General features: G+C 45.1%; 1 protein-coding gene across 6 annotated transcripts in view; it reads right to left on the bottom strand.

The window, feature by feature from the left end:
• PRKG1 (protein kinase cGMP-dependent 1) overlaps positions 1 to 19,126 on the bottom strand; it is a 375,433-nt gene that overhangs the window by 47,686 nt on the left and 308,621 nt on the right. For all 6 annotated transcript variants that reach the window (XM_040070860.2, XM_040070863.2, XM_040070862.2 and 3 more), the window contains 2 exons: positions 15,395 to 15,460; positions 7,710 to 7,784 (listed from right to left, as the gene is read on the bottom strand). In XM_040070860.2, coding sequence (XP_039926794.1) covers positions 7,710 to 7,784; positions 15,395 to 15,460 — 141 coding nt within the window. The remainder of the gene's footprint in view (positions 1 to 7,709; positions 7,785 to 15,394; positions 15,461 to 19,126) is intronic.

Below are 19,126 nucleotides of genomic sequence, written 5' to 3'. Positions count from 1 at the left end.
GGAAGCCATTCCCTGTGTCCTGTCCCTCCACCCCTTGTCCCTGGTCCCTCTCCAGCTCTCCTGGAGCCCCTTCAGTCATGGAAAGAGCTCGCCAGGTAAGGATGAGATGAGGGTAGAAATCCTGAGTGGAATGGGGACTCCATTTTCACTGGAAGCTATGTATGGAAAGCATTTTGAGCCCTCAGGAAAAGTGATTGTTTTCTACAGGGAAGAAGAAAAAGGCTTTGTTTTGGTGGCTCAGCTGCAGGTGAAATGGAGGCGTCAGCAGCAGCTTTGGAGTTAAGGCTGCACTGGGATTTTCACTTAAAGTGGGATTAAATTCTTCCATTTCACAGTTGGGTGATTGAATTTCATCTTCCAGCGTCACACAATTTCTGTCCTGGGGTCAGCTGAATCCGCTGGGCAGTTTTCGGGTACCACACTCACAAATGTTTGCAGGGAGAACAAAGAATATTCACTCATTTTGAAACAGGAACCTCCACCCTCTACTCCTTCCCCTCTCCCTGCAGTTAAAACAACCAACATTTCCAAACCTCTAAGCTACTCCCATAAATCCTGGCCTGGGAAGTTCTTTGGGTGAATGGGAAGAAACTCCTTTATCCGCCCACACCTTTTGCCAGCCCTGCCAAGACAATCTGACAGCAGAGACAACGCTCTCCCTCCTCCTGCCCTGGTGCTTCCCTCTGGGTCCCAAACCTTCTCCTGTGTGCCAGCACCAGCAACATACCCGCCCTTCATCTCTCACTGGCTCTACACCTCCTGCTTTCCTTCCCCTTTACAAATTCTTGGATGTCAAAGTGAGGTCTGAGCTCATAGCAAGTGATGAGGTACAGCCAAGCAGAACTGGACTAGCAGGGAACTGCAGTGCTGGAAAAGCCACAAATGATCCCACACCTGTTTCCAGCAGTTCCAAAATCACTGGCTCCCTGTAGCAGCAGAATCACTCAGTTTTATTTGTATTACATTTTGTTCAAGTGCCTCCCTGTTATTTAAATCAGCAGATAACAATGGGACAGAAATAGCCCAACTTCCAGTGGTGTAATCCTTAAAAACCCTTTAGATAAATCCTCAGGACAGCTCCAAAATGTGCTGGACAATCAATTTACACCGCCAGGGGTGCAGGGAAATGTTTTAAAGCTGTCTTTGCCTCCAGCCCGCCCCTCAAAGTTGGCCAAGGTTTCTGGTTAAAGCACCGAGCCAGCACCGCATGGAGCTCCGAACGCTGGGATAGCAGAGCATTCCCAGCAGCTCCTGAGAGAAGGATTCCATCCGTGCCAAAGGAATGCCTGATATTTCCAAGGCCCACACCAACAAGTGCTCCCACCACGTGCAGCTGGAATGGCCACGCACATGGAGGCACCCACATTGCATTTCTTCTCCCGCTGGGATTTGCTGTCCTAGCGATGACTTCTGCTGCGGTTTTGCTTCCTCAGGACGTCCCTAATTCCACAAAATAAAGAGAACAGCCCCAGTTCCATAAAACGCAGCCAGCTGTTGGAAGAGCGGCCAGCTTCAGAGGCCCTGACTTTTCCCCACCAAGGCTTCCATGTGACATCTGCCCCAGCTCATTATCACATCCAAAGGTCAGCTGAGCACAGGGAGAGCACAGAGATTAATACCTAAATAAAGCAACCTGGCTCTCAAAGGTCATTTCACGTTTCCCTGGTGGGTGACAGAGCATTCCCAGTGCTCTTTCTCCAGAGGGAAGCAGCCACCAAGTCTGCGTGGTTTGAATAATTCAAGTCTGCAAACAAACAGCAATGCCCCCTCAAAAAACAAATTCACATTTAGCATTTACCTCCACTCAGGGACATCACCCTGCATGGTCTCTTGCTGGGCTCTCACATTTTCAAATGATTTCTGAGATGTTTTTCAATTCCATCCCTATTTATTACAGCAATCAGGAAAATCTGATAGAGCTGGATACAAATTACCAGTGGTTCCAGGATGGAATGACAAATTATTTAAGGCTGAACACTGGGAAAAGTAAAACTCGCCAGCAGAAAGAGAAAAAGCTCTTCCATATCAGAGGCCAAATAATGCCACCTAAAATCTCACTTTTTCTGCACAGCAAATGTTCCGGCTCACACAAATCGAACAGGTATCAATGATCAGTTATTGCTTCCACACAGCCCTCACCAGGGAGGAGAGGGTTTTAATTATTTACACAGCTTAAAAGAAATGACTGCAACCTCTGCTTTTTATAGCCCTGAGGAGCTTTTTGCCAGCTTTTTGCACATCCCACGGGATTTCTCCTCAGTCTGGCACCATGGACAGCCGAGGCAAAAGCTGCTTCCCAGATGGTCCCTAATTCAGGGAACAAGGGACACAGAGGGGGATGGAGCCCCTCAGCACAGCTCCCCAACGCTGCAAAGCCAGCAAATACTGTCTCTTGCAGGAAAAAATGACATTCCCTGCCTTGGTGGATTATTTCAGTCAAAGTTTCCAGCCCGGCACCAAGTCAGACCCTCACTTGTTCATCCGCTTTAACCGGTAGCTCCCATTTTGGAGCCCTAACTCTGCCCATTTTCCTTCTGGCAGGGGTTAAAATCTTTCTTGGCTTATTTCAGCTGTACTTCTAAACAAAATAAAACCATCATTCCCTAATGCCCAGGACTGTTTTAGCCACACAACCCCAGGGCTGGCAGGATGTCCAACCCAGCAGGTTGGACAGGGCCCTGCAGAGGCAGCACCTGCAGGCAAAGCCTTCCCAAGCTTTTTCATCTCACCAAAACAGGAGTTTCCATGAAGTTAAACTGCTTGCTGCTCCCATTTACAGAGCTGAAGGGCAAATCCAGCCTCAGTATGTTTATGGAGACTTTTCTTCATCCTCAGTGGGACTGTGACCATCACTTTGACCCTCAGATATCAAAGCTGCAACAACCAAGTCTCATTTCTGGGTCCATGGGTGGTGGGATCTTTCCTCTCTTGTCTCTCCTCATACCCTTTGTTTGTTTTCCTTTCTTTTCCTTTCTTTTCCTTTCCTTAGATATCTTTGTACTTTTATATTGTTTCATTTCCATAGGTATATAAAAATATTCACAACTGCCCTCTGCAGCAAAATGAAGTCAGTTAACTCCTGGGATGCTTTTTTATGAATAAATGGAGTGAGGGAGGTGGGAGGGTAAGGTGAAAAAAGGGACATCTCAGAGACTGAAAAAGGGGACTAGTAAAGGGGACTAAAACAAAAGGTTTGGATAGAATCATCCAGGTTGGAAAAGAGCTCTTAGATCTTTGAGTCCAACTGTTAATGAAGCTCTTCAGTAAAACACAGCTCCAGAAAGATGAAGGGCCCTGTGGCAGGAGCTGCAAGGACATGGAAAGGCATCGTGCACTAAATAAAGGTCCCTGTCCCCTTGAGCCCTGGGAAAAGGGGCCAGTTTTGGCTGAGAGTATCCAGACATTCCCCCAGGGCTGCAGCACAGCTGGAATGGGAAAAAAGTCAAGGGAAAAGTGCAGTCAGAACATCCTCTACCTGCAGAGGCCTGGAGCAGCGGCACAAGTCCAGGCTTCAGCTGGGGATTAATCCCAAGCCCTGCTACCTCAGGACATCAGCACTGGGAGCCAGCTGGGAATGTCATGGTGTTGGAACCCTGGTCGCTGAGAATTTCAGACTTTCTGTGCTGACAGGCACTGACCCCAAAGAGAACACCACATTTGACCTGAGGCTGTGGAGAAGGCTTCCAAAATTGAGTGATAGCACTGGGATTGTGGGTGTGGAGTTTGGATAGAAGTGTGTGATATCACAGGGTGCAAAACGCAGAGTTTAAGGTTTTAGAATACAGTAATAGATATAAAGCAAAATGGAGGCTTTAGAGCATAGGCTGAGTCCTTCTTTTTCACCTTCTTCTTCATGGGTCTGGGTGGTACTTGGTAATTGGGTAGAAAAATTGCATTGCGGGCCATGGGTGGCTGGTTATTGGGTTAAAAGTAAAAATAATTTAGGTGTCATTTCTTAATTGGGCAGCTTGTGCTTAAAAGACCTTGGAAAGAGTCAGAGACAGAGCCATTTTTCACTTTGTTAGCTAGAACTCACAACTTGTGAGCCTGTACTACAGATAAGAATTAATAAACATCTGAGTCCGAACACGAACTGCGTCTCCTGAGCATTTAATCCCAGCTCTAACAACAGAAGAAAGGAAGATAAGAAATCCACATGATGGAGCACTGGGACAGGGTTTCTGGGGGCTGTGCTGTGCTGGGCACAGCCAGGCAGCTGCCAGCTGTCCCAGCTGGGTGGCCAGGGACACCTGGGCGGTGTGGCTGTGCCACAGCCCTGCTGTGGAAAGGTGGCACCACATGGAGAGGAAACATCCAAGCTTGGGAAGGGTTCAGCAATTGTACAGGATCAACACCAGGAGTTCCCAGGCTGGGAAGAGCCCAGCAGGAGAGATTGGTGTGCCCGGAGCAAAGGGGGTCACTGAACCTCGTCCCACTTGGCACCACCAGCTGCAGCAGAAAGTGCCCTCCTGTGTCCTCCTGGATCTATGGAAATGGCTGGAGTGGCTCCATCTGGAAGCTACCTGCACGGAGTTAATCCTGATTATTTGGGCATCTCCTTCATGCCCTAAATGCCACCGTGGCTGGGCCTGGCACTGGGACACGACTGCTGCTCTTCTGGACTCCCGTTTCCTCAGAGCATGAAGCAAATTTGCCTCTCTCCTTCCCCTTTGAGGAGGCTACTATAATATTCATTAGTTAATTAATTCATTAAGTCATTTGAATATATTCGAGGAGTAGAATACTATAATTCATGTTATAGTCTGCATAATCCTATAAATTAAAATTATAGCCTACAATTAAAATCTTGGTCTTCCAGATGACATGTCTGCAACTGCTGATTTAGGAGCGGGAGCACAAAGGATGGACGTCAAAGGGAACTGCCAACCCCAAGCTGACAAAAAGCAGGAAAGTGCCTCTAAAATGAGAATAAACTCAATAAATAGTTCGGCTCCTCCAGGCCTGGAGGACAGATGGATACATGGAAAGATATTCCAAACCTGCATCTTCTGCCTAACATCCTCTCAGCCATGCCCTGAGCTCTGTAACTCCAGGGATGCGCTCCAGCATGGAAACGGGATAAAACCCCAGTGCCACTGATTTTGTAAGCACTTACAGTCCTGGAATGGTTTGGGTTGGAAGGGACCCCAGAGCCTTCCACCTCCCACTAGACCACTCCTGCCCAAGCTGGCCTTGGTCATCCTGATCCACTTGATCCACGGGATGCATCCCAAGGCCTTTTCCCAGCTGGCAACGAGCTCTGAAAAGATGTGAGCTAAAAAAAGAGGAGCAAAAACATTCCATGGGATTTGCATAAAGCCTCACAAACCTGCCCACGTTTTATGTTCTGAGTTCTTCCCTATCACACACCTCCCCTCGGAAAAAAGAAGCCCTTGAAGGACAATTAGCGGGAGCTAATTAACTGCTGCTTGGAAAGGAATCCAGGTTAAACTTGCTGCCAAGGAGACTTTTCTCCCAAGGAGTTTTGCCCTGCGAGGTAACTCTGGAACACCAAAACTTTCTGGAAGGGCTCACAATTCTTCTGGGGTCTCTCTCCAAGGAACTTTACCATTTTTCCCTCCTCTATCCATCTTTCTGCTGGTTTTCAAGGAGCCCAGCAAACAGGAATGTGGAATTTGACTGCTAAGTACTCCATTTTTCAATAAGGCATTCCTTTTTTTGGATGCTTTTCCAGGCAGACAACACCAACCCCTCCTGCTCTGTCCGAGGCAAAATGTCAAGATGTGACAGAAATGTCACTGTCAACCCTGCTCTGCAGTGACAGGGCTCCAGCACAGGCCTCTGACTTTGAAAATAAAAAAGCTGCTGTCAAAATTAATTTGTTCAGCCCTTTAGGGAACAATTCCTCCATCAGCAGGGCCTTGCCCTTCCATGGGGAAGAAACACTTGGCATTAGAAGGAAAGGACTGGAGAAGATAAAAGCTCAAAAATGTGAAGGTCAAAACCCAGCGGCTCCCAAAAGGAAGAGTTTCTTCCAAAGAGTTCCCAAACCACAGCTTCCCCCACATCGTACAGCACATCCTAAAACTCCTCGAACTATCCTCAAAAATCTCCTCAATCTGCATCCCCAACGTTCCTGGGATAATAAATACTCAAGAATAGAGCTTAAAATTATAGATGTGGGAAGGGCACATTTTTCTTGGTGCTGATGGGTTGCAGTGGCACCTTCAAAAACCTTCTGTGACCATGACATCATTTAAGACCCAACCCAAAATTCCCCAGTTTTGTTCCAAATGTTTTCTTCCCTTCTGCTCTGATGGAAGCCAATATAACCGAAATAGCAACACTCAATAGTTAATATAAAATAATAACTGAATAACCCTGGGATACTTGCGACCATCTGTCTGAAGCATTCCATGCCCCAAATCCCCTTTTTGGGGGGATGGTAAAGGAAGTTGATAGTCTCCCACCTTTTTAATTGGGTCAACAAGAATTTAGGGAATTTAACTTTTTTAATGGACATTCTTTATAAGAAGGAAGCTTACATTTGATCTGAGGCGGGGAAATATCATTCCAATCTAAAATACAACCCCTTTAATACCTTAAAATTAATTAAATATAATATTTCAAATATCACTCAAAGATAAGAAAAGAGAAATCTGTGGGTATTGTGCAGGATTAACCAGTTTTGCTCATGAACTGAACATTTTTGAGATGGATCTTAGTTTCTGAAATAAATCAAGAGTTATTTTTAATCAATTCTTAATTGGGAATTCTCACTCTCCCTCCACAGAGGTGCCCAATACCTTTAGCAGACACCATTCCAACCCCTCTGGTTTAATGAGAAGTTTCTATGTATAACTTAATTGGAATTTGCAATTTAAGCAGTCACCCAGAGCATTTGACTTTGAGAAAACATTTCTCCCCTTCCTTAATGGGCTATGAAAAGAATCCCCGTAAAAGCAAAATAATTGAGAGGGAGGAAAAGTAAAGAAATTTTGTTAGAACAAATTTAATTTTCTTTTCAACAACTTCTGCCTTTGAATTATGTTTCGTTGATACCGAGCATCTCCCGAAGCAGAAGAGGATCCTCTTGAAAAGCTTTAATCATTGGGATAGAATCAGAGTTCTAAGATTACAGATTAAAATCAAATTGCAGCTCAAGAATGAATAAAAAGTGGGGTTTAAAAAAATATTTTCATCAAATACTCTACTGCTCCCTTCTGAAAGGAATGAATATTTATTGTGGACTTCAAACAAATATATTGCTTCACATCAAGGCAGCTCCAGTTTCTATCTCCAAAAGACAAATTCTACTGCCCATCCTTTGTCTCAAAACATGTTTGACTTTGGAAAGCATCTGAGAAAGGTCAGAGTTCTCTAAAGAAATGAAATGTCTTCAACAATTCCCTCAACAACAATTCCCTCTAGTGCGATCCCAAGAGCTGGAGTTTCTCACCTCACAATATTTCAAGAGCATTTCTGGAAGATCCACTGGATTCAAATATTGTGATTGAGCAGGACCTTGGGACAGCCTTGCTCTGGGCACTGAGCAGAGGAGACCCATCTCCATATTCATGGGGAGAACCAGGGAGACACAAGAAGGAAAATTCCTCCATCCAGAGGAGGAACCTCTCCATTTTAAACTGTTTGGTATTACTGCATGGAGAACAAGGAGGGTTTTTTTGGGAATTCCCGTGGTGCACCAACAACAAACACAAGTCTGAGACTTGATGCTGAGCACTTACTTTGCTTTTGCTTCTGCATCCTCATAGGCTTTGTTGGAGACGTCGTCCAGGCCCCCGATCAGGTGCTTGAAGGAGCTGTAAAGACAAAGGGACACTTTGAGAGGAAAACCACAGAAACACCAAGGTTGGAAAGTACCCTGAAGATCATCCAGTCCTCCCGCCAGCACTGCCAGGTCCACCACTGAACCTGAAGAGATTCCAGCTGGCAGCCAAGAAATCCAGGGTGGTTTTTTGGCAGCAATCGGGGCTGGATCACAATGCCGGTGACCCACCAGGCCCAGACCTCAGAAATGCTGGAGATGCTGAAACCAACGCCAAAAAGATCCAAAATTATTTATCCAGCCCATGGATAAATGGCTGCTGAAGGTTCTCACCCTCCAGTAGAAGTTTCAGAGTAAATGTGCCAATGTGGCTGGTGGTGACACTCAACCATCACATCCCTGTCCTCCATTCAGGAACTCTGTAAATCTCCCTGCTTCCGAAGTGAAATTTTCATTTCTGGATCCCAGCTTTCTCATCTTTAGAGAAAAAAACATCCAAAAAACACACCATAGGGGCTTCAAACTGAAAGAGAGGGAATTCAGGTTGGATATTGGGAAGGAATTGTTCCCTGGGAGGGTGGGCAAGCCCTGGCACAGGGTGCCCAGAGCAGCTGTGGCTGCTCCTGGATCCCTGGAAATGTCCAGGGCCAGGCTGGACACTGGGGCTTGGAGCAGCCTGGGAGAGTGGAAGGTGTCCCTGCCCATGGCAGGGATGGGACTGGATGATCTTTAATATCCCTTCCATTCCAAGCCATTCTGGAATTCCATGAAAAACTAGAAATTAGTAACTGAAACCAGTGAATGCCTTCAAACAAAAATATTCCAGGTGAAAAGCTACTTCCTAACTCTCCAATTCCAGTATTCCCAGTGGGTCTGTCACATGCAGGTTTTCTTTTTTTCAAGGAAGGAAAATTTGAAAAGATGAACTGCTGAAAACCCGAGTCTCTTGACTGATCTCTGCTGTAAGGTCACAGACTCACAAATGAAAATCCTGCAGTTCTGTGCTCCTGACACTCCTGAGGCATGAAACACAGAGCTCAAGAACAGGAATCGCTCTAAGTTGACCAAAAAAATGAATAGAAACATTGAAAAAAAAAAAAAAAAAGAAACAAAACTAAAGTCCCCATCGAGGGCCACATTTCTGACTTCAGGAATAAGAAGGGGATACTTAATATGGCCCTTTCTCAAGGAGGATTTGTAGGATCAAAGAGAATGAATGGCACTGAGCAGGTGAGGGAAATCCAGGGCAGCTGGGGAAATGCAGTGTCCTGCCAGGCACGGGGTGAAGCCAAGGAGACTCCGTGTTCCTGGGACGGGAAGGGTGGGACCCCAGGGGGCTCAGACACACTGACAGACCCAGGCAGGTCCTTCAGAGGATGCCTGACCCTGTGGAATGTAGGAATGCCCTCCCATGGGGGTGTGGAGAGCAGAGATAGCATTTACAGCAGAACCAAGGGAGGCACAACGATCCTCTTGGGAAAAGCTGGATTCTCCCCAACACCATGGGGCAGGAGGGGACATGTGGGAGAGGTAGTTTGGATCTGGAGCTGCTGTAAGGGCTTCTCCAGAGGAATTCTCCTCCCTGGGGCTGTCCCAGAGCTGTGTGCACACAGTCCTGTGCTCTGGGATGGCCCCGCTGGAGCAAGGAGGTGGCACCAGGTGCCCACTGTGGGCCCTTCCAAACTGACCCATCCTGGGATTCTCTGCTGGGAAATACAGCTCGGGAAATGCCCTCTGCCCACAGCAATTTCCCCAGTCTTCCACTCTGCTTAATTAATTACATTTTAAATCCTGCAATCAAGGAAATAATTTATGCAGCACAGGGAAAGCAAATTAATTAATTCCTTAATGAGGAAGAGGAGGCACAAACCCCTTTGCTTCACATAAACTCGTGTTAGCGTTTTTTCATCAGTCTGGTAATTGTTAACATTTTCAATATTAGGATGTGTTAATAACGGGAGCAACTTTTCAACCCCAAATCCTTTGCTCAGCAGGGAAAACAGGAACAACTCAGCTCCTTCAACACCTCAAGTTTTATCTTCCTGCTGCTGGGAACGTTCCACGGGATGAAGTCAAACCTTGCAAGGCAACAGTGAGAGCAAAGCAGGATCAGGGTGTTAATGCCTAACTGCACCCCAAACAGGTATTTAGGCGATTAATTAACACAGCAACACCATCCTGGAAGGCCATAAGACATCGCCTAGGGCCTAAACTGTGATTTAGGCTTGGTTTGCTTAGGAAAATGTGTCAGGGTTAAACCCCCCCTTTTTTTGGCAATGCAAATAAATCTTTTCCAGTGAAACAGCAAAGAAGAAAAAGTCACTGAAAGGAGCAGCGACAGTTTCTCTAAAACCCTTAATTTTTATTAAAAATTATAAGCCAGACTTAGCACTGGGCAAGCTGTCAAAGTTCACTCGAGTCCCTTTTTTATTGCCCATCTCAACATTGCTGAAGTCTCGGCTCAGTCCACACCTCCTCCAGAATTCAATCAGAAACTGCTCGGGGTTTTTTTTCTCCTCCTGGCCTTTTCTCTTCATTTTTTCTATTCTCTCCTCATAACCAATTTTCTCCATGGATAAACTTCGCTCCGACAGGGAGAAACAGCGAAGCAGCAAACCCTAAAATCTCCACTGAAAGAGCTCGGCTCAGCTTATATGGGGTCAGTCAAGCCAGGATAATACTTTTTTATTTCATTTTTCTCCAATTTCCCTCGCCGGGAAGGCCAATCCAATAACCTTTGCTGACACCTCACAGCTCTCCCTGATAAAACCAAACCCAGGCTTTGAAACACAGACAAAAATGGGAAATGCAAAGTGGAAAAGCAGAAAATAGCTGAAATATTTAAAATATTGCCTTAAAAAAAAAAGTGCATCTTCTTGATATGTGCAGCTGAAGAAGACAAGAAGCTGGATATTAGGGTAAATTCCAGGTAGTTCTGTAACTCTCTGTCAGCAGCAGCTGTGCCTTGAGTTTTCCTGGCTCTGATCCATCAGCTCCTCTCTCTCCATTTGCATGAGGCAATTTTGTCCTTCCAATACCCACAGTGCTGCTAAATCTCCAAGTGCCAGGAAAACGTTGTTGGCACCATAAATAAATTATATGGAGGGGGAAAAAATCCCATCTAAATAAAAGATGAACCCGAATCAACTTCAATGTAAATATTCCGACAGTTCAGGAGCAGCCATGAACACTTTCAAACACTTTCTCTGTTTCAAGAGGTAGGTGTGAAAAAAAAAAAAATCATTATAAAGTTGCACCAACTTGTCCCTGAGGGTGCCAGTGATGTTCCAAATGTCAGGAATAAGTCTGGAGCCTTTTCCTCCTATTTTCTCTCCATACAAAGAGGCTGCAAGTGAAGAAGTCTGTCTGTACATCTTTATTCAAACTAAACCACAGAACAGATGCTCAAGGCGTGTCTGCACCATTTTTATCAGAAGTCCTTTTACAGACAAGTTCCTAAAGGACCAATCCATCAAACCCAGCACGTATTTGTTAACTTTTCCCCAACTGTACTTCTGGAACAAATCTAATAACCCCTCCAAGGAGCCTGGAAACTCATCAGGATGAGCTCTGACAAGGCCACCAAGCACGAACAATTCGGAGGCAACACCATCAAGCAGCTCCCACAGTAACATATTTTCCCAAAGGATGAATTCCTGCAGTGTCACCACAGGAAAAACTTCACTAACAACAGCCTTGATCTTGTAGGGTCAAGGCAAGCCCTAAAGACAGAAAGCCCATGAATTGTTAAAAACAAACAAACAAACAAAAAAGCACTTGGAAATAAAAATGCCTTAAAGGCATCTGAGAGGTGCTGTAAAACATTAATATGTCCCCAGAGCGGAGGTCTGAGCAGCAGGAAACGGTGGGGCTGCAATGAGCTGTGAGGCTCCTCAAGTATCCAAGGCTTCTCCAAATTCCCTCAGATGGTCAGACATCCAGCTGGCATTCTTTCACAATTCCCATGAACACCGTGTGGATTTTGTTGACGTCTCCAAGCCAATTCCATAAGCCCATGGTTGGGTCTGTGCTCCACGGCTGGCAGGAAGAACTTTGGATAAATCCATCCCAACTCACCAGAGAGTTTGAGCACGGAGCCTGCCCTGTGCTGGGGTCCCTTACAGGGCTGCCACCTGCATTTCCTCAGCCTTGTCACCCTCTCACTTCATTTCCTCCCCTGGATTACAGTACCTCCTCTTCTGGGTCGAAATTTTGATGATAATGGAAAATTCCTTGGATTTTTTTCTTTCTGAATTCCAGGTTTGTTCTTTCAAATACACCTGACCAGGTAGGACTACACAATTTATATATATATATATTTTTTTTTCCCCCTGGCAGTCTTCTTCCTTGGGGGACCAAAATGAATAGTGCTCCCAATGGGAACCATAGAATTCATAGAAAAGTTTGAGCTGGAAAGGATCTTAAAGCCAATCCAGTCCCACCTCTGCCATGGGCAGGGACACCTCCCACTCTCCCAGGCTGCTCCAAGCCCCAAAGTCCAGCCTGGCCTTGGACACTGCCAGGGATCCAGGGGCACCACAGCTGCTCTGGGCACCCTGTGCCAGGGCCTGCCCACCCTCCCAGGGAAGAATTAAGATAATCAAGGACCAAATCCCACTGAAATTCATTATTCCAGCAAAGGAAGTGACTTGAAAACACAACTTCAAGGTGGAAAAAATGCCAATGTTTTTCGTAACAATAATTTTTGTAACGAATATTTAAGTGTGATTGAAGTCCACGGGATGCATCAAATGCTTCCTGCAGGTTGTTTTCACTGTTAGATCAGGATTTTACTCATTCCTACGCCAGAAAAGGATGCTGGAAACGCTCTTTGCAAAGCCCATCTTGCCATCCTAGATTGGCAAAAATAGCTGTACTACTTTTTGGGAGTCTTTGGGGTGTTGTGGGACTGGAAGAGCCCTCTTGTTTCACAAGGAAATTAAAAAGCAAGGCAGCACCAACAACATCTGCTAATTAAAGACCCATCATGAGCCCCAGTCTGACTTTCCTCATGGCATTTCCGACTCCCACTGCTTCAGCCCTGTAGCCATTGTATACACATTTATAAATTCCAGAGATCCTTTCAGGCAAAGCATTCCCTCTTTTCATGCTTAAGCAATTCTCTTCTCAAACACAACTTGCCCACTGCTCCTGGTTCATCCCTGTGATGAAAGTTTCCCATATCATTCAGCCCCCAAACTACAAACAACTACAAACACTGCAGCAGCTAAACCAGCCCTAAAATTGCTGGGAATATTAGCAAATCCAGAGCCAGGCTCACGCCTCCCTTAGGAATAACTTCCTGTGGCACCAAGGTGTGACTCTCTTTGTTAATGAGATAGGATTGTGGCAGCTGGAATAATTTTTTGATGCCTTGGGAAGCCTTTCACAAGGAATTTGGAAGAGTTACCATGCTGCAGATTAATTCCAGTGAGTGATGTTGGTGAGTGAGACTGGAATTCTCCAGGAATTCCATGCATTAAGGAAAAGGTCTTTTCCCATCCTTTGATTTTTGAAACTGCAACACAAATTCTGCTGAGCTGCTTCAAATGGGGACACCCAGAGAGCATGGAAATTGCTGCTTCAGTGGTTCCATCTGATTAGGCAAAGAGCTTGTCTGGGAAAAGGAAATATTTGGCAGCTTCAGTGACTTGTGTCACCCCTCCTGCTGCATGGAACAGATTCCAGCTGCAGGGAACACCCACTCCCTGCTCCCACTGCCGCCTTCTGTGTCACTCAACTTTCACATCCACTACCACAACCTAAAAGGCGTAAAATTCACCCTGTCTGGAGATTAAAAAAAAGGTTCTTTTTTCCTCACCAATTTCCCAAATTGCCAGGAGTCCTGGTAATTTATCTCAACATGAAATTTTGCTCCTGCTGTTGTCATTCCTATAAAACACCAGCCTAAGGAAGAGCTGGGACATGAAATTCAGCACTGGCCAGGACACAGGACAGCCTGCTCTGAGCTATAAATAGGGCTATCAATAGGGTCACTTTTCTTGCACTATAAATAAGAATTTCATAAATAGTGTTACTCTGCTAATTGCAGGTGTTAATAGAATCTCTGGGGTAGATTAACCACAGCTTCATCAGTTTAAATTTAACTTGTACTTCCTTACTATTTCAAGGGCATTGTATGCTGAGGACAAGACACAGGAGACAAGGAAAGGAACAGTCTGGGAAATTATCAGGAATGAGTGACTTGAATTAAAATAATTCAAGTTTTTAACTCTCACAGTGCGGACCAAAAATATCTGGTGCAAAAGTGTAAAAATAAAAAAGCAAAAATTACTTGTTGCCTTTTTATTTCTCTGAATTAATGATCGCTAAATTATCTAATTATTAAAAGCATAAGGATTATTAAAAATTATCTTGCTAAATAATCGAATTCTTCTTCCTCTCTTTGCCCCACAGCACGAGAAGGGAGCAGGGTTTTTTTATCTACCAGGCTGAGAAAGGAGCTCTCAGGTGTTCCCCACCTGTGTTCAGTGGACAGACCATGGGGTTTGCAGTTAATAATGAATGAACATAAATCAGAACTAATCAGGATTTCTGAAGGTATCCCCCAGCTCAGCCTTTACAGAACACTGGATTTCCAAAAATGGAGGCCTGTGAGATAACACAAACCGCCTGTGTCACAGCAGGATCGAGGGGATGGAGATCTGCCCTAAAAGAGCACAGAATCCCAGCTCTCACCAGAACACAAGGGCTCCAGGGATCCACAGGGATCATGGGTCCAGCTCCTGGCCCTGCCCAGACACCCCAGCAGTGCACACTGCTCTGAAAGTTCCTGGCCCAGAGGTGGGTCCCACATACTTCAAAAATCCAGTGGATTTATTTTCCTTTCCGACATCAGCAATTTTTTTCTCATTATTTCATAGTTTCTGGCTCCCTCCTGCAGGTCTCTTGGAGCTCCTGCATTGGGGGAGGCAGTGAAAAGTCAATACCTATTCACCCTAGCATGGAAAGATTCCCATGAAGGTGTGTCCATGCCTTTTGCTGGTCTGTGCCAGTGCTTCACAACGGGAAAACCAGCCTAAGAGTCATGTTCAATTTTTATGCCATTTTAGTGTTATTTTTATGTCATTTTTTAATCCCATTCCCAGTAACTGCAGAGAGCAGCTGGATTTGCAGCACTGGAGCATCCAGGCATGTTTTTTTCTGGATTAACCCTCCCTTAATTCTCTCGAGCTTCCTATACAAATTATTATTTTACTCTTCTGATCTCCTGTATTTCCTCTGAGCAGCAGAGCTCCTAGCAGGGCTGTGGCCTCCTCCCAAGGACTCTCCATCCCCACATGGACTGGGATAACACCTTGCTCCAACATTTGCCAGGAGGTGTTGCCTTTCAGGACGCGGAACTCCACCTGTGTCCCACTGTAACACTCAGCTCCCTTTCCACAGTAATTCCAGCTCCTCCTTTATTTCTGTCTGGACTTTCTGCAATTCTAATTGTCACTACTGAGTTCTGTCTGGTTGATTTAGGGGCACCTTCCCTCCACTCATGGAGGACGTGTCTGTGACTTTATCACCCCAAATTAAGAGGCCTCTCTGGAGAAGATGATCCAAGGCTCTTGTTAAGCTCTGGGAAAGGTTTAAATTGGAGATTCCCCCCAGCCTTAGGCAGAAAGAGGAACTTACTCTCTGTCTATGACCAGACAAGTGACCGCTTCAGCTGCGATGACATTGGCTGTCCTGACATCCTCCCTGCAAGAAAAAAAAGAACACATTTATTCAGTTATTTCCATGACAATCTTCTGATTTCCAACATACACGGTTCTCCGAGCACTTTGAGGACAAATTTCTGGCTTTCACAGCTTCTCCATGCTGTTTTCATCAGCCATATAGGCTAATAAAAGACTAGAATTCCAAGACTAATAAAAATATCAATTTAGCTCATTTTTATCAGGTTGGTTTGGTGTTCCAGTGTTTAAGAGTCAGCGCTGCATTTTCTGGGTTCACTTTATCCCAATTCTCTCCAAGCTTTCCAAATTCCAAGGGTAAGTGGATTACAGGCAGAGAGACCTCCCCTCTTCTAAACACCCTCATTCATTCAGGCAGGAACACCACTCTGCGCTTCCGGTGAAGCAGAAAATGAGATTTACAGGTGCTGTTAGGAATAGAAACTCCCATTTAAGGACTGGAGGCATTAAAGCAGGAATATGGTTAAAACAGGGTGATGCACATGCACTCTCCCTCTGAGGTCATCATTAATTAACTTTAATTGCTTTGGAGCTCTCTCCATGCTCCTACCTTTAGAGCAGATCGAGCAGAAATACGAGGGAAGAACATTAATATTCCAGCCTGTGCTGGAATGCTGACTCTGAGTCTTTTTGGACTGGAATTAAGTGTGTATTAGTGCTAATTTACCCCACCGGTAAATCACATTGTGCTAATTTAAAGCAAGGAGAAAGAAGCAGCGGAGTAGCAGTGGATAATTATCTCTATTAACTCCTAAAACGTGGTAAACACAGAGAGGATAAGGAAGGATAATACTGAACTCCTCATTAGGTTGCTGTAGCCAGCTTTTTGACCCATTAAAATGAGACTTCAAACTTGTTGGTGTCCACTAATTCCTGTTAAAACTCAACACGTTTGTCCCATTATCTCAGATGCCACAAAAAGACATTTATCCCTTTAAATATATGGAACACAGACATGATTTGGTTATTGTTTTATACTTAGATGATTACAGACCAGGAAAATACAATAAAATTGGTGGTCTCAGTTGAAACATTTTCAATAAAATTGCAAATTAAATATTCAGGTGCACAAGGAAGTGTTGCAATTTTTGTTATCTTCTCCTAATCCATCCTTTTTCTAGAAGGTGACTTTGGCCAGCAGCTGCAGCACAGGGAGGTACAGAAATCCATGTCATTAAAGGCCAATGAAACCTTGGAAGTGCGTGGCATGACAAGCTCCAAGTGCAAGGCATTAATTGGGAAAGAAATCACTAAGAGGGGATTAAAGGCAAGAACAACCACCAGCAAGTGCCCAGCATTAAATGAGAGAGTAACTACTCCAAGTAGGTGGCATTAAACACGAAAAATGATTACTACAAGTGCACAGACTTCAGCGCAGAAGTTACTGCTCTAAGTCCATGATATTAAGTGCAACGAGTAATTACTACAAGTCCAGGTAATTCCTACCTGTGCACAGCATTCAGTGGAAAATTAACCACTAGTAAGTGCACAGCATTAAATGCAGAAGGGGTTACTACAAGCGCATGGCATTAATTGCAACAAGTAACTACTACACTTGAACTGCATCAAATGCAAAAGTAATTACCATAAGGGCACAGCACTAAATGTATTAATTACTACAGGTGCAAAGCATTAAGCCCAGAAGTAACTACCCGTAAATGCACAGCACTGAAAGGAAAAGCAACCACTACAAGACATTAAATGCAGAAGTTACCACAAGTGCACAGCATTAAATGCAACAAATAATCACGATATTAACTGAAACTGTAACTACTACAAGTGCGGAGCATTAAAAGCAAAGGTAAAGCACACTCCCAGCGCATAGCATTAAATGAAAAACTAATTAGTAGTAAATACATGAAACAGCTAATTACTACTGGTGTAATATATCCAATGCAGAGGTTACTCCCAGTAAATGCACAGCGTTAAAGGCAGAAGTAACTACTACCTGTGCAACGAGGAATTATGACAAGTGAAAAGTAATTGCTGCATGAAATGCAACAGGTAGTTAATTACTGCAAGTGCATCAAATACAAGTAATTATTTTAACAGCACAGCACTAAGTGCAAGAGCAGCTATTAGAGGCACAACTGTGTAAAACACAACTTATTAACCATTAATTAGCTAATTCATTAACTCCTAGCAGTGCCCACCACCCCCCGCAGCCCCAGGGAGGAGAGCACTGACTCAGACACTCCCTGGCCTTCATCCCCTTCCTCCTCGGAGCTGCTTCCCGAAAAGCTGCATTCCTTGTCCGTGGAGTCGCCCTCGCTCTCCAAGCGCTCCATGGCGCCGGCTGCTCCAGCATTTCCTCTGGACACGCCTGATCCCCTGCAGCTCCGAGCTCTGTGTTCCCCCCTGGCATTTTGCAGCTCCCTCAGCCCAGATCTCAGCACCTGCACAAAGGTCACAGCTGCTGCGGGGGCTCTCGGCCGCGGAAATCCAAGAGGGGAGGATTTGGGAGCCCTCAGGAGATCCTTGGCTATGGACAAGAGCCAAAAATCCCATCAGGAGACCTCATGTGCCCTTTTCAGCTCCTCAACCCCATGGTGGAATTAGGTGAGAAAAACATCGGTTCCTAAACATTCCCAGGTGCGTCACCACACCACTGGAAGCAAGAGGACGTTACTTAAAGGATGAAATGCACAGATCTGGTTTTCTCCTTGGAATTTACAGCGAACTTCTCCACATAGGGAAGTTACAACAATTTTGCTTCTGACAAGCTGTCAACAACTCAATTTAAGAAGAGATAACTTTATACTTCAGCCTCAGTCTCATTGTTTTACCTAAGACTGCCATAATTTGCCCTAAATGTAAAAATATTTGAGGTGAACCCCATTGCTTTGCTTTCTTTTTACCTTTCTACATCCCCAAACTGCTTGAAATCCCCCTCCAACACCTGCTCCCAATAGCTCCCACTGCTCCCAGTCCCCTGGATAGGGACTCCACCCCTGCCCTGGGCACTCAGTTCCAATGTTTGATAGCCCCTTCTGTAAAGGAATTTTTCCCAATATCCAACCTGAGCCTCCCCTGGCACAGCCTGAGGCCGTTTCCCCTTGTCCTGTCCCTGTTCCCTGGCAGCAGAGTCCGACCCCCCCTGGCTGTCCCCTCCTGTCAGGGAGTTGTGCAGAGCCACAAGGTTCCCCCTGAGCCTCCTTTTCTCCAGTCTGCTGGAATCTCAGCAGCAGCTGCTGGGAGGCTTTCACTTTTAGAACTCTCAGCGCAATAAAGACAGAGCAGAGTTTCCTTGACCAGCAGAGCCTTGAAAGACCTGAGGCCTCAGCTCCATAAATATTCCAGTCAATTATCACAAAGGGCTCCTTTTTTTTTGTAAGTCTTGTTGTACAACCCTTGGCAGGTCTTAAACCTTTCGGCTGGAGCCACTGGGAGTAGAAATATATTTTAGGAGCAGTCGGTAATTGCTAACAAGATGCTCACAAGACATAAAACCAGGTATTAGAGGGAGCTGGTACCTCTTCTATTTGGAGTTGTACATTTTCCTTGTATTGAGTAAAACATCGGTAAAATTGTATTTTTGAAGCTCAGCAAGCTGAATCGCTCTTCTCTAAGAAATGTTTTGTTTTCCCAATATCCATGAAGCTTAAAACATTTTTTGATACATGTCTTCAGACTGGGGTACCCTGGAGTCAAATCCCTCTTGTTGTATTTC

This window comes from Hirundo rustica, chromosome 8 (assembly GCF_015227805.2).
Source record: "Hirundo rustica isolate bHirRus1 chromosome 8, bHirRus1.pri.v3, whole genome shotgun sequence".
In the NCBI taxonomy this organism is placed as follows: domain Eukaryota; kingdom Metazoa; phylum Chordata; class Aves; order Passeriformes; family Hirundinidae; genus Hirundo; species Hirundo rustica.
Note: the sequence above shows the minus strand (reverse complement) of the source record. Positions and strands in the feature narration are given on the sequence as shown.